Source organism: Salvelinus fontinalis, chromosome 6 (assembly GCF_029448725.1).
Source record: "Salvelinus fontinalis isolate EN_2023a chromosome 6, ASM2944872v1, whole genome shotgun sequence".
Lineage (NCBI taxonomy): Eukaryota > Metazoa > Chordata > Actinopteri > Salmoniformes > Salmonidae > Salvelinus > Salvelinus fontinalis.
The window spans coordinates 70,932,367-70,946,067 of NC_074670.1; the positions used below are offsets into that span (position 1 = coordinate 70,932,367).

At 47.9% G+C, this 13,701-nt stretch overlaps 1 protein-coding gene across 1 annotated transcript; it reads left to right on the top strand.

The window, feature by feature from the left end:
• The first annotated feature begins 7,499 nt into the window (after positions 1-7,499).
• LOC129858658 (uncharacterized) lies at positions 7,500-8,321 on the top strand. Its single transcript, XM_055927957.1, has one exon. It carries the CDS (start codon positions 7,500-7,502, stop codon positions 8,319-8,321), a length of 822 nt encoding a protein of 273 aa, XP_055783932.1.
• The last annotated feature ends 5,380 nt before the right edge of the window (positions 8,322-13,701 follow it).

A 13,701-nucleotide genomic window follows, 5' to 3' on the forward strand; every position in this document is an offset into this window, starting at 1 on the left:
AAAGGGCTTTATTGGCATGGCAAACACATGTTTACATTGTCAAAGCGATCATAGAGAGAGAGCGAGAGAGAGCGAGAGAGCGAGAGAGCGAGAGAGCGAGAGAGCGAGAGAGCGAGAGAATTGGGGAGAGTGAGAGGGAGAGAATTGGGGAGAGTGAGAGGGAGAGAATTGGGGAGAGTGAGAGGGAGAGAATTGGGGAGAGTGAGAGGGAGAGAATTGGGGAGAGTGAGAGGGAGATAATTGGGGAGAGTGAGAGGGTGAGAATTGGGGAGAGTGAGAGGGAGAGAATTGTTGAGAGGGAGAGAATTGTTGAGAGGGAGAGGGAGAGAATTGTTGAGAGGGAGAGGGAGAGAATTGTTGAGAGGGAGAGAATTGTTGAAAGTGAGAGGGAGAGAATTGTTGAGAGTGAAAGAAGGACAGAGAGAGAATTGTTGAGAGGGAGAGAAGGACAGAGAGAGAATTGTTGAGAGGGAGAGAAGGACAGAGAGAGAGAGAGAAGGACAGAGAGATTATTTTTGAGAGTGAGAGAAGGACAGAGAGAGAATTTTTGAGAGTGAGAGAAGGACAGAGAGAGAATTTTTGAGAGTGAGAGGGAGAGAGGGAGAGAGAATTTTTGAGAATGAGAGAAGAACAGAGAGAGAGAGAGAGAAGGACAGAGAGAGAGAGAGAGAAGGACAGAGAGAGAGAGAAGGACAGAGAGAGAATTGTTGAGAATGAGAGGGAGAGTGAGAGGGAGAGTGAGAGGGAGAGTGAGAGGGAGAGTGAGAGGGAGAGTGAGAGGGAGAGTGAGAGAGAGAGAGTGAGAGGGAGAGAGAAGTACAGAGAGAGAATTGTTGAGAGGGAGAGAAGGACAGAGAGAGAATTTTTGAGAGTGAAAGAAGTATAGAGAGAGAATTTTTGAGAGTGAGAGGGAGAGGGAGAGGGCGAGTGAGGGGGAGAGTGAGAGTGGGAGAGGGAGAGGGAGAGTGAGAGGGAGAGTGAGAGGGGGAGTGAGAGGGGGAGGGAGAGAGGGAGAGAGATGGACAGAGGGAGAATTTTTGAGAGTGAGAGTGAGAGGGAGAGTGAGAGGGAGAGGGAGAGTGAGAGAGAGAGGGAGAGTGAGAGAGAGAGGGAGAGGGAGAGTGAGAGGGAGAGTGAGAGGGAGAGTGAGAGGGAGAGTGAGAGAGAAGGACAGAGAGAGAATTGTTGAGAGTGAGAGAAGGACAGACAGAGAATTTTTGAGAGTGAGAGGGAGAGAGGGAGAGAGAATTTTTGAGAATGAGAGAAGGACAGAGAGAGAGAGAGAGGAGGACAGAGAGAGAGAGAGAGAAGGACAGAGAGAGAGAGAAGGACAGAGAGAGAATTGTTGAGAGTGAGAGGGAGAGTGAGAGGGAGAGTGAGAGGGGGAGTGAGAGGGAGAGAGAAGTACAGAGAGAGAATTGTTGAGAGGGAGAGAAGGACAGAGAGATAATTTTTGAGAGTGAGAGAAGTATAGAGAGAGAATTTTTGAGAGTGAGAGAAGGACAGAGAGAGAATTTTTGAGAGTGAGAGGGAGAGTGAGAGTGAGAGGGAGAGTGAGAGGGAGAGTGAGAGGGAGAGGGAGAGTGAGAGGGAGAGTGAGAGGGAGAGTGAGAGGGAGAGTGAGAGGGAGAGAGAAGGACAGAGAGAGAATTAGTGAGAGTGAGAGAACCACAGACAGAGAATTTTTGAGAGTGAGAGAAGGACAGAGAGAGAATTTTTGAGAGTGAGATGGAGAGTGAGAGGGAGAGGGAGAGTGAGAGGGAGAGTGAGAGGGATAGTGAGAGGGAGAGGGAGAGTGAGAGGGAGAGTGAGAGGGAGAGTGAGAGGGAGAGAGAAGGACAGAGAGAGAATAATTGAGAGTGAGAGGACAGACAGAGAATTTTTGAGAGTGAGATGGAGAGTGAGAGTGAGAGGGAGAGGGAGAGGGAGAGGGAGAGGGAGAGAGGGAGAGTGAGAGGGAGAGAGAGGACAGAGAGAGAGAGAGAGAGAGAACAGAGAGAGTTGTTGAGTGAGAGTGAGAGGACTGAGCATGAGAGAGCGGTGGGAGTGAAATATGTAAAGGGTGGTAAAATAAATAATGAGAAAGTGTAAGAAGTAATGAAAACATTAGATGACTAAATTATATTAAATATATATATATATTTATATTCATTTATATATATTTACTGTATCTCAAATACAATTCAGATCTTCAAGGTTGGGAGGCAGAACATTTTATCCACTGACTTTATATTGATTATGTCACTTCATTTCACAAGACCAAAGAATTCACAATAGTTTTATACGCCTACAGTGGTTCTTCCTGTAAAAGTTGCATCATACTGCAGCACACATTGCGGGCTGCTGCAGAAATCTATGGCACGTTATTTAATTGTCAGCCATTGTTACCATTAATGCGTGTTAGTGCTAGTTTCACCACAGGGCATCTTTGAGAAGCATTTGATAGCATTCAATATTGGCTATACGAGAGAATTTAAAACTTTTTTTGTAAGAAATGTAGCTTAATTCTTTTGATTAATATTAAAGTGTTTCTTTTCCAAGAAAAATGACACCCTCAGGGTTTGTAACGGTCGTCGTAATCCTCCTCCTCGGACGAGGAGGAGAGGCGAGAAGGATCAGACCAATATGCGGAGTGGTTTGTGTCCATGATTACTTATTAACCTTTTACGGGGGCAGCCCGACACCGGTACACTTATGACAACATCCAGCTCAAAGTGCAGGGCGCGAAATTCAAAATCTATTTTTTTTTTTTATATTTAACTTTCACACATTAACAAGTCCAAGACACCAGATGAAAGGTGCACATCTTGTGAATCAAGCCAACATGTCAGATTTTTTTAATGTTTTACAGGGAAGACAAAATATGTAAATCTATTAGCTAACCACGTTAGCAAAAGACACAACTTTTCTAACTCCATCAGTTTTTTACTCCATCAGTAGCTATCACAAATTCGACCAAATAAAGATATAAATAGCCACTAACCAAGAAACAAATTCATCAGATGACAGTCTGATAACATTCTTATTGTATAGCATATGTTTTGTTCGAAAAATGTGCATATTTCATGTATAAACCATAGTTTACATTTCAGCTACAATCCGAAATTGCACCGAAAGCAGCCATAATATTTACAGACACCAACGTCAAATAGCTAATTACTCATCATAAAACATTTCTGAAAAATACATAGTCTGCAGCAATTGAAAGACAGGCATCTTGTGATTCCAAACAATATTTCCGATTTATTAAATGTTTTACAGCAAAAACAAAATGTATCGCTATATTAGCGTAGCTACAATAGACAGACACAATTGGGCGCCCACGGCCAGTTCACATGCACGACAGATATATGAAATAACATCATAAAATGGGTCTTACTTTTGCTGATCTTTCATCAGAATGTTGAAGAAGGTGTCCTCTGTCCAGATGAGTCGTTGTTTCGATTCAGAATGGCAAATTTCCCTCTTCAATTAGCATTGGCACTAGCCGAGTGGCATAAATTTCTCCAACGTAAACAAAGTCAGAGGACGGAACACGGCAAAACTCCCGAATAAAGTTTCAATAATCTGATTAAACTATTTTGAAAAAACATACATTACGATGATATGGTCACATGTATCAAAAAAAATTTGAGCCGGAGACGTTAGCCGTTCTATACCAAGGCAAAAAAGAAGTCAATCTCACTTCCTTCAGAGTACCGGAAGTGGACGGTCACGTCAAAGAAATAGTTTTTTTTCCACCACAGAACAAGATGAGCACAAAAATGTCTTCTCTGACATCCTCTTTACACCAATAGGAAGGCGTATAGAGTGTCAGCAGACTCCTAAGTGTCAAGACCATGTATAGGCATCAAGTTGAAAAGAGCATCGATTTCTGACATTTCACTTCCTGGTCAGGAAAAGTGCTGCAGAAGGACTTCTGTTTCACTCAGAGAAATAATTCCAACTCTTTTAGAAACTAGAAAGTGTTTTCTATCCAAAAAGAATAATAATATTCATATTGTACGAGCAAGATTTGAGTAGGAGGCCGTTTGAAATGGGCACGATTTCACTGGCTACTCAACACTTTGCCTTGCAGCCATCCGACAAACAGTCCCGTGTGGCACGAATACAGACACGAGATACAACCACCCACGTGAACCCCGGCTGCCTAAGTATGATTCTCAATCAGGGACAACGATTTACAGCTGCCTCTGATTGAGAATCATACCCGGCCGAACACAAACAACCCGACATAGAAAAATAACACATGGACAACCCACCCCAACTCATGCCCTGACCAACCAAATAAAAACAAGAAAAAGGAAAAAGAGGTCAGGAACGTGACAGGGTTTCTGTTATGAAAATAAGGCGCTGTACAATGTGCCTGTCGGGACTAGGCAACAGTACTAAGAATATAACATTTTCACACCCTGATTGTAGTCTAACCAATACCCAAATGGAGATTCAGTGAAAACAAAAATATCATTGATTTATCAAGACCAGTCCCTACCCTTGTCTCAGAGCAGCACAAAACGTTGCTGAAATAGTTTACCACAGCGGGTAGGCTATTGCTTCAAATGCTATTGCTTCTAACTTCAATATGCTCTTTAAATAAGACCTACATCACTTTTAACAGCACATTACTCAACACTAGTGAGACTCATGTTGCCTATGGTAGGCCTAGAGTATATAAAAGAATATACAACAAAAAAGATTTAGAGAATTGGAGGATTCTAAATTAATATCTATGGGGCATGAATCTTTTTGGCAAATCTGATCACTGAGAATATCTTAGGGGCTTTTATATAATATTAAATTCATTAATAATAATAACAATCGCTTTGTTTAAAAAATAACAATATTTTGCAGATGATTTTGAATAATCTAAAGCGAGCAAAGAAAAAGGCAATTGTTGAACATGGTGTGAGACATTCTTATTCATTTGGAAATTAAGCCAGTTTGTTATTTAAAATAATTTATTTCTGTTTTTAGAGGGAGAGAAACCAAAATCCTACCATCACCTCATGGGTCTCCCGTTCGCACCCGGCACAGGCATCGAACCAGCATATGTAGCAACGCAGCTTGCACTGCGATGCAGCATCTTAGACCACTACGCCACTCGGGAGTCCCCAGCCTCAAAGTTTTTAAAGCTGATCAATTGCCTTGCACAAGGTATCAACATAGAGGGAGGTGTTGGCAAGAGTCTATTGTCCTGCTAATGATGGCTATTATAATACATGGTGTCCAGGTGTCACGGATTCCCCTGGTAATGCCACTCATTCCGTGCACCAGTTCTGGAGGTCTATGTCACCGGCCTCTAGGCGTCACTGAACTGTCTCATTAGGCACACATGATTCCAATTCCCCTGATTAGTAATTGTATATATGTGCCCTATGCTCATCATTGTAGCAGGTAACCTAGTGGTTAGAGTGTTGGACTTGTAACTGAAAGGTTGCAAGATTGACTCACTGAGCTGACAAGGTAAATATCTGTCATTCTACCCCTGAACAAGGCAGTTAATCCACTGTTCCTAGGCCGTCATTGAAAATTTGAATTTGTTCTTAACTGACTTTTCTAGAAAAATAAATGTAAAATAAATAAATTGTCTTGACGGATATTGTTCCCATGTCTGTGAATTGTTATTTGGGCTTTTGAGATGCGTGTATTGTGCACTTGTTATTACGGGTCTCTTCCAATGTATTGTTGTGTATTGGTTATTACGGGTCTCGCCCTGTGTTTTTATTAGAGGTTGAACCTCACTCTTGACAACTGAGAGTTAGGGTTAGGTGTGTAATGAGTTAGTATCAGATGTGTAATGAGTTAGGGTTAGCTGTGTAATGAGTTAGGGTTAGCTGTGTAATGAGTTAGGGTTAGCTGTGTAATGAGTTAGTATCAGATGTGTAATGAGTTAGGGTTAGCTGTGTAATGAGTTAGGGTTAGCTGTGTAATGAGTTAGGGTTAGCTGTGTAATGAGTTAGTATCAGATGTGTAATGAGTTAGGGTTAGCTGTGTAATGAGTTAGGGTTAGCTGTGTAATGAGTTAGTATCAGATGTGTAATGAATTAGGGTTAGCTGTGTAATGTGTTAGGGTTAGCTGTGTAATGAGTTAGTATCAGATGTGTAATGAGTTAGGGTTAGTTGTGTAATGAGTTAGGGTTAGCTGTGTAATGAGTTAGTATCAGATGTGTAATGAGTTAGTATCAGATGTGTAATGAGTTAGGGTTAGTTGTGTAATGAGTTAGGGTTAGCTGTGTAATGAGTTAGGGTTAGCTGTGTAATGAGTTAGGGTTAGCTGTGTAATGAGTTAGGGTTAGCTGTGTAATGAGTTAGTATTAGCTGTGTAATGAGTTAGTATTAGCTGTGTAATGAGTTGGTATTAGCTGTGTAATGAGTTAGGGTTAGCTGTGTAATAAGTTAGGGTTAGCTGTGTAATGAGTTAGGGGTAGCTGTGTAATGAGTTAGGGTTAGCTGTGTACTGAGTTAGTATTAGCTGTGTAATGTGTTAGGGTTAGCTGTGTAATGTGTTAGGGTTAGCTGTGTAATGAGTTATGGTTAGCTGTGTAATGAGTTAGGGTTAGCTGTGTAATGAGTTAGGGTTAGCTGTGTAATGAGTTAGGGTTAGCTGTGTAATGAGTTAGGGTTAGCTGTGTAATGTGTTAGGGTTAGCTGTGTAATGAGTTAGGGTTAGCTGTGTAATGAGTTAGGGTTAGCTGTGTAATGAGTTAGGGTTAGCTGTGTAATGAGTTAGGGTTAGCTGTGTAATGAGTTAGGGTTAGCTGTGTAATGAGTTAGGGTTAGCTGTGTAATGAGTTAGGGTTAGCTGTGTAATGAGTTAGGGTTAGCTGTGTAATGTGTTAGGGTTAGCTGTGTAATGAGTTAGGGTTAACTGTGTAATGTGTTAGGGTTAGCTGTGTAATGAGTTAGGGTTAGCTGTGTAATGAGTTAGGGTTAGCTGTGTAATGAGTTAGGGTTAGCTGTGTAATGAGTTAGGGTTAGCTGTGTAATGAGTTAGGGTTAGCTGTGTAATGTGTTAGGGTTAGCTGTATGCGACAATTGGTAATGACTTGACCTAGTACTCCAAAAGGACAATGCCAATGTTGCTATACCACCTAGCCAACATACACATGTACGCACGCAAGCATTCACCACCCCACCTCAACCCACTCCTGACCACGTTGATGCTCATATATTATCTCCAGTATGGCAGATAGATGCTCATTGTCCTCTGGGTCCTCCGGTCCTCTGGGTCTTCTGGGAGCCTAGATCTCCCTCCCTCTTCCCTCATCTCTCGGCTTGGTGATTGACAGCTGAGACAGCTGGGTTCCATTCACAGTGGGTCATGACCGGACAGATCACACAGCAGACCTAACATGAGAGAGCGAGGGATGGAGGGATGGATGGAGAGATGGAGGGATGGAAATGGAGAGAGAAAGAGAGATATAAACTGTCCAAGACTGGACAGAGAGGGATACGCCTGGATCGCCTGGATCTTTACTCCATTGGAGTAAAGGAAAAAAATGCACCCGTCCAAGCTTCCACCCGTCCAGGCTTCCACCCGTCCAGGCTTCCACCCGTCCAGGCTTCCAACCGTCCAGGCTTCCAACCGTCCAGGCTTCCACTCGTCCAGGCGTCCACCCGTCCAGGCGTCCACCCGTCCAGGCTTCCACCCGTCCAGGCTTCCACCCGTCCAGGCTTCCACCCGTCCAGGCGTCCACCCGTCCAGGCGTCCACCCGTCCAGGCTTCCACCCGTCCAGGCTTCCACCCGTCCAGGCTTCCACCCGTCCAGGCTTCCACCCGTCCAGGCTTCCACCCGTCCAGGCGTCCACCCGTCCAGGCTTCCACCCGTCCAGGCGTCCACCCGTCGAGGCTTCCACCCGTCCAGGCGTCCACCCGTCGAGGCTTCCACCCGTCGAGGCTTCCACCCGTCCAGGCGTCCACCCGTCGAGGATTCCACCCGTCCAGGCGTCCACCCGTCGAGGCTTCCACCCGTCCAGGCGTCCAGGCTTTCACCGGTCCAGGCGTCCAGGCTTCCACCCGTCCAGGCGTACAGGCTTCCACCCGTCCAGGCGTACAGGCTTCCACCCGTCCAGGCTTCCATCTGTCCAGACGTCCAGGCTTCCTCCCGTCCAGGCTTCCACCCGTCCAGGCGTCCAGGCTTCCACCCGTCCAGGTGTCCACCCGTCCAGGTTCCACCCGTCCAGGCGTACAGGCACACACCCGTTCAGGTGTCCAAGTGTCCAGGCGTCCAAGCGTCCACCCGTCCATGCATCCAGGCGTCCACATGTTCAGGCATCCAGGCTTCCAAGGCGTCCCGGCGTTTAGGCGTCCCAGCGTCTAGACGTCCTGGCGTCTAGGCGTCCACCCGTCCAGGCGTCCATCTATCCAGGCGTCCAGGCATCCACGTTTCCTGAAGTCCGTGCATCCATGCATCTGTGCATCCTTGCATTCGTCTACGTCCGTGAGTCTGTGTGTGTTTGTGTGTGATTGTGTACGCATGCATATGTGTGTGTGTGTGTGTACCCTGCCCTCTGTCTGTCTTCGCCTCAGGAGCGAATAAAATCATTAACCTCTCTGCTGGTCGCCATGACACCCTCGCTACATACCTTACCTCCGGCCCCACGAACACAAAACTTTCATAAACTTTAATAAAACACATAGTTTTTCAGCTTAGACAGAGTACTGACGTTAACAGGTGTAGAATTTAGTTTTTTATTCTCCGCCTTTGAATTGTTTCTTTGTAGCTCTTTCACGCTCAATCCTTCACTCTTTCTATTTATTCCAGACTACTGTTACTGTTACACTATGTCCCCACTCCCATGGCCAAAGAGACAGCTTAGTTTAGAATTTCATATCAATGTCAAAACCGCATCAACGCCATGTTAAAAGATAATTTCTCAATTCGTACTGCAAGGCGTACAACTCCCACACAAGCAGTGATTCAGTTTGAGGCATCACACTTCATTTCAACAGTCTCTCTTTGTTTGTCTCTGTTTCTCTGCTTGCGAACAGACAGAGAGACGGAGCTAACTTGTAGAGATGTCAAGATTATGTCCTCAAGTGTAATTTTACAAAGGCTGCCTGCCGCACCAACCAAGTGCATCAGTAAGGCTTGGCAGTGTTAGAGAGTGTGAATGTGTGTGTTTGTGTGTCGGTGTGTGTGTGTGTTTGTGTCTATGTGTGTGTGTGTGTGTGTGTGCGTGCATACATGCATGTGTGCATGTGTGTGGGTGTGAGTGTACACACACTTGGTACACACACAAGCACACACACATGCTGCCTCCACCACACACACTAACACACACATACAGACGAACACACAGGGCTTAAGTGATGGTTAGATTCTGCCATGGAGAGAGACAAACGCACCGCTGATCATTTCTTAATGGGGCTGATTAACTGTGAGCATCCTGGCAGACAGGACACACAGACACAGGCCTCTAAGCCATTCTTAATGGGGCTGATTAACTGTGAGCATCCTGGCAGACAGGACACACAGACACAGGCCTCTAAGCCATTCTTAATGGGGCTGATTAACTGTGAGCATCCTGGCAGACAGGACACAGACACAGGCCTCTAAGCCATTCTTAACCATCCTTCAGACTCTAGTGTTACAGTAATGTCTTTAGTATTGTAGAGGAGAGAGGAGGGACTATGAGGGGAGGACATCAGCCCCTTCACTACCTCACACCAATAAGAGGAGATGACATCAGCCCCTTCACTACCTCACACCAATAAGAGGAGAGGACATCAGCCCCTTCACTACCTCACACCAATAAGAGGAGAGGACATCAGCCCCTTCACTACCTCACACCAATAATAGGCTAAACATGACAAGGAGCTGGGGACTGTCTACGAAGGATACCCTTGTGTGGATGCCAATCTCTCCTCTCCCAGACTCTGAACCTGACAGATTTTAAGCTGACTTTGAGACCAGACAAAAAAGTTAAAATAGCTGATTTTCTTGGGGGGGGATAGAGGGGTGGATAGAGGGGTGGATAGAGGGGTGGATAGAGGGGTGGATAGAGGGGTGGATAGACGAAAGCAGAAACAACTGGATCATTATTTTCTCCCTTCTTTCTTTCTTTCCCTTTCAAAGGGATGATGAAGCATCTTGGCTGCAGCAGTGTGCTCTCTGCTCCCTGTTCAATAGACAGAGAGGAGGTGGAGACACTAAGTGCTGACAGTTCCCCCTTCTCTACTCAATCACTGGCTACGCAGCAGCTGCTACTTCTGCTCCGTGTGTGTGTGTGTGTGTGTGTGTGTGTGTGTGTGTGTGTGTGTGTGTGTGTGTGTGTGTGTGTGTGTGTGTGTGTGTGTGTGTGTGTGTGTGTGTGTGTGTGTGTGTGTGTGTGTGTGTGTGTGTGTGTGTGTGTTTGAGGGTGTGTGTGTTGTGTGTTTGCTGTGCTCTGTATGATTACAACATACAGTTTTACCAATTTGACTTCTATAAGGGCACAGGGCAAAACCCAGATGCAGACATGGGAGGCAGATGGTTTGAGTCTCCAAGGGGCAGGCAAGAGAATGGTTGTGGACAGGCAAAAGATCATAACAAGGTCAGAGTCCAGGAGGTACAGAGTGGCAGGCAGGCTCGAGGTCAGGGCAGGCAGTATAGTCAGGCAGGCGGGTTCAGAGTGGCAGGCAGGCTCGAGGTCAGGGCAGGCAGTATAGTCAGGCAGGCGGGTTCAGAGTCCAGGAGGTACAGAGTGGCAGAGTCAAGGCAGGCTCGAGGTCAGGGCAGGCAGTATAGTCAGGCAGGCGGGTTCAGAGTCCAGGAGGTACAGAGTGGCAGGCTCGAGGTCAGGGCAGGCAGTATAGTCAGGCAGGCGGGTTCAGAGTCCAGGAGGTACAGAGTGGCAGGCAGGCTCGAGGTCAGGGCAGGCAGTATAGTCAGGCAGGCGGGTTCAGAGTCCAGGAGGTACAGAGTGGCAGGCAGGCTCGAGGTCAGGGCAGGCAGTATAGTCAGGCAGGCGGGTTCAGAGTCCAGGAGGTACAGAGTGGCAGGCAGGCTCAAGGTCAGGTCAGGCAAGCGGGCTCAGAGTCAAGGCAGGCAAGTGGGAACCCGGGAGGACTAACATAAACAGAGAAAAGGAAATAGCAGCAGTAACACTCTGGTTGACTTGACAAAACAAGACGAACTGGCACAGACAGACAGGGAACACAGGTATAGATACCAAGGGGATAATGGGGAAGATGAGTGACACCTGGAGGGGGTGGAGACAAGCACAAGGACAAGTGAAACAGATCAGGGTGTGACAACTTCAAATTCCGACGATTTCTTAATTTCTACAAACAGCACATTTTGACGGTGAAGTTTGGTATAGGGGGGGTGTCACACCCTGGCCTTAGTTATCTTTGTTTTCATTATTATTTTAGGTAGGTCAGGGTGTGACATGGGGAAGCTTGTGTGTTTTTGTATTGTCTAGGGTGTTGTATGGTTTAGGGGGTTAAATAGAGTAGATGGGTTAGTGTTCAGTGTAGGTGTCTAGAAGAGTCTATGGTTGCCTGAATTGGTTCTCAATCAGACACACCTGGTTATTGTTGTCTCTGATTGGGAGCCATATTTAAGGCTGCCATAGGCTTTAGCTGTTAGTGGGTAATTGTCTATGTTGAACGTTTGTTGCTTGTCTGTGCACTAACGTTTGTAGCTTCACGGTCGTTTGTTGTTTTGTTTCTGTTTATGTATAGTGTTCGTTTCGTTTTGTCTTCATCTCCAATTAAAGAAGATGTATTTTGCACACGCTGCGCCTTGGTCCAATCTCTCACAGCAAGACGATCGTGACAGAATTACCCACCAACAAAGGATCAAGCAGCGGTGTAACTGGAGAAAACAACAGGACCCACTTACACAGGATTTCTGGACATGGGAGGAAATACGGGACGGTAAAGGGCCATGGACTCAACATGGAGAATATCGCCGCCCTCGTGAAGAGCTGGAGGCAGCTAAAGCAGAGAGGTGGCGGTATGAGGAGGCAGCACGGCGAAACGGTAGGAAGCCCTCGAGGAAATGCCAAAAATTTCTTGGGGAGGGGCTCATGGGGTGTGTGGCGAGTCCAGATAGGAGATCTGCGTCAACTTCCCGTGCTACCCGTGAGGACCCTAAGAAGGAACCTGAGCAAGTCGGGCTGATATTGGAGGTGAGAAATGGGAATGATACAGAGACTGTTAAGGATTTATTGGGGAGGTTGGAGGAGAGTGAAATGAGGGAGCTGCTGTGTTGGTGCGTGAGGCACAAAATCCACCCGACAGAGCGTGTGCGGGAAGTGATGTTACCTGAGTCAGCTCTCCTTGCTCATCCTGAGGTGCGTGCTAACCGTCTGGGAATGACAGTCCCACGAACCAGGCCTCCTGTACGCCTCCCTAGTCCTGCACCTCCTGTAGCAGCCCCACGTACTAACTCTCCTGTGGCAGCCCCTCGTACCAGTACTCCAGTTCCGGCACCACGCACCAAGCCTTTTGTGCGTCTCCAGAGTCCAGTACGTCCTGTTTCTCCTCCCCGCACTAGCCCTGAGATGCGTGTCCCCAGCCCGGTACCACCAGTTCCGGCACCACGCACTAGGTCTAATGTGCGTCTCCAGGGTCCAGTATGCCCTGTTCCTCCTCCCCGCACTAGCCTGAAGGTGCGTGTCTTTAGCCCGGTACCTCCAGTTCCGGTACCACGCAACAGGCCTGCAGTGTGTCTCAGCCGGCCAGAGTCTGCCGCCTGCACAGCGGTGCCTGAACTGCCCGTCTGCCAAGCGCCATCTGAGCCACCAGTCTGCCAAGCGCCATCTGAGCCATCAGTATACCCAGCGCCATCTGAGCCATCCGTCTACCCAGCGCCATCTGAGCCATCCGTCTGCCCCGAGCCATTAGAGCCGCCCGTCTGTCCCGAGCCGTCAGAGCTGTTCGTCAGTCAGGAGCCGCTAGAGCCATTCGTCAGTCAGGATCTGCCAGAGCCGCCAACCAGACAGGATCAGCCAGAGCCGCCAACCAGACAGGATCAGCCAGAGCCGCCAACCAGACAGGATCAGCCAGAGCCGCCAACCAGACAGGATCTGCCAGAGCCGCCAACCAGACAGGATCTGCCAGAGCCGCCAACCAGACAGGATCTTCCAGAGCCGCCAGCCAGCCATGTGCAGCCAGATCCGTCAACCAGCCATGAGCAGCCAGATCCGTCAGCCAGCCATGAGCAGCCAGATCCGTCAGCCAGCCATGAGCAGCCAGATCCGTCAGCCAGCCATGAGCAGCCAGATCCGTCAGCCAGCCATGAGCAGCCATATCCGTCAGCCAGCCATGAGCAGCCAGATCCGTCAGCCAGCCATGAGCAGCCAGATCCGTCAGCCAGCCATGAGCCGTCCAGCCAGGATCCGCCAGAGCCGTCATCCAGCCAGGATCCGCCAGAGCCGTCATCCAGCCAGGATCCGCCAGAGCCGTCATCCAGCCAGGATCCGCCAGAGCCGTCATCCAGCCAGGGTCCGCCAGAGCCGTCATCCAGCCAGGGTCCGCCAGAGCCAGCCAGCCAGGATCCGCCATCCAGCCAGGATCCACCAGAGCCAGCCAGCCAGGATCCACCATCCAGCCAGGATCCTTCCCTGGTGCTGCCCCTTATCCTGGTGCTGCCCCTTATCCTGGTGCTGCCCCTTATCCTGGTGCTGCCCCTTATCCCGGTGCTGCCCCTTAGTCCGGTGCTGCCCCTTAGTCCGGTGCTGCCCCTTAGTCCGGTGCTGCCCCTTAGTCCG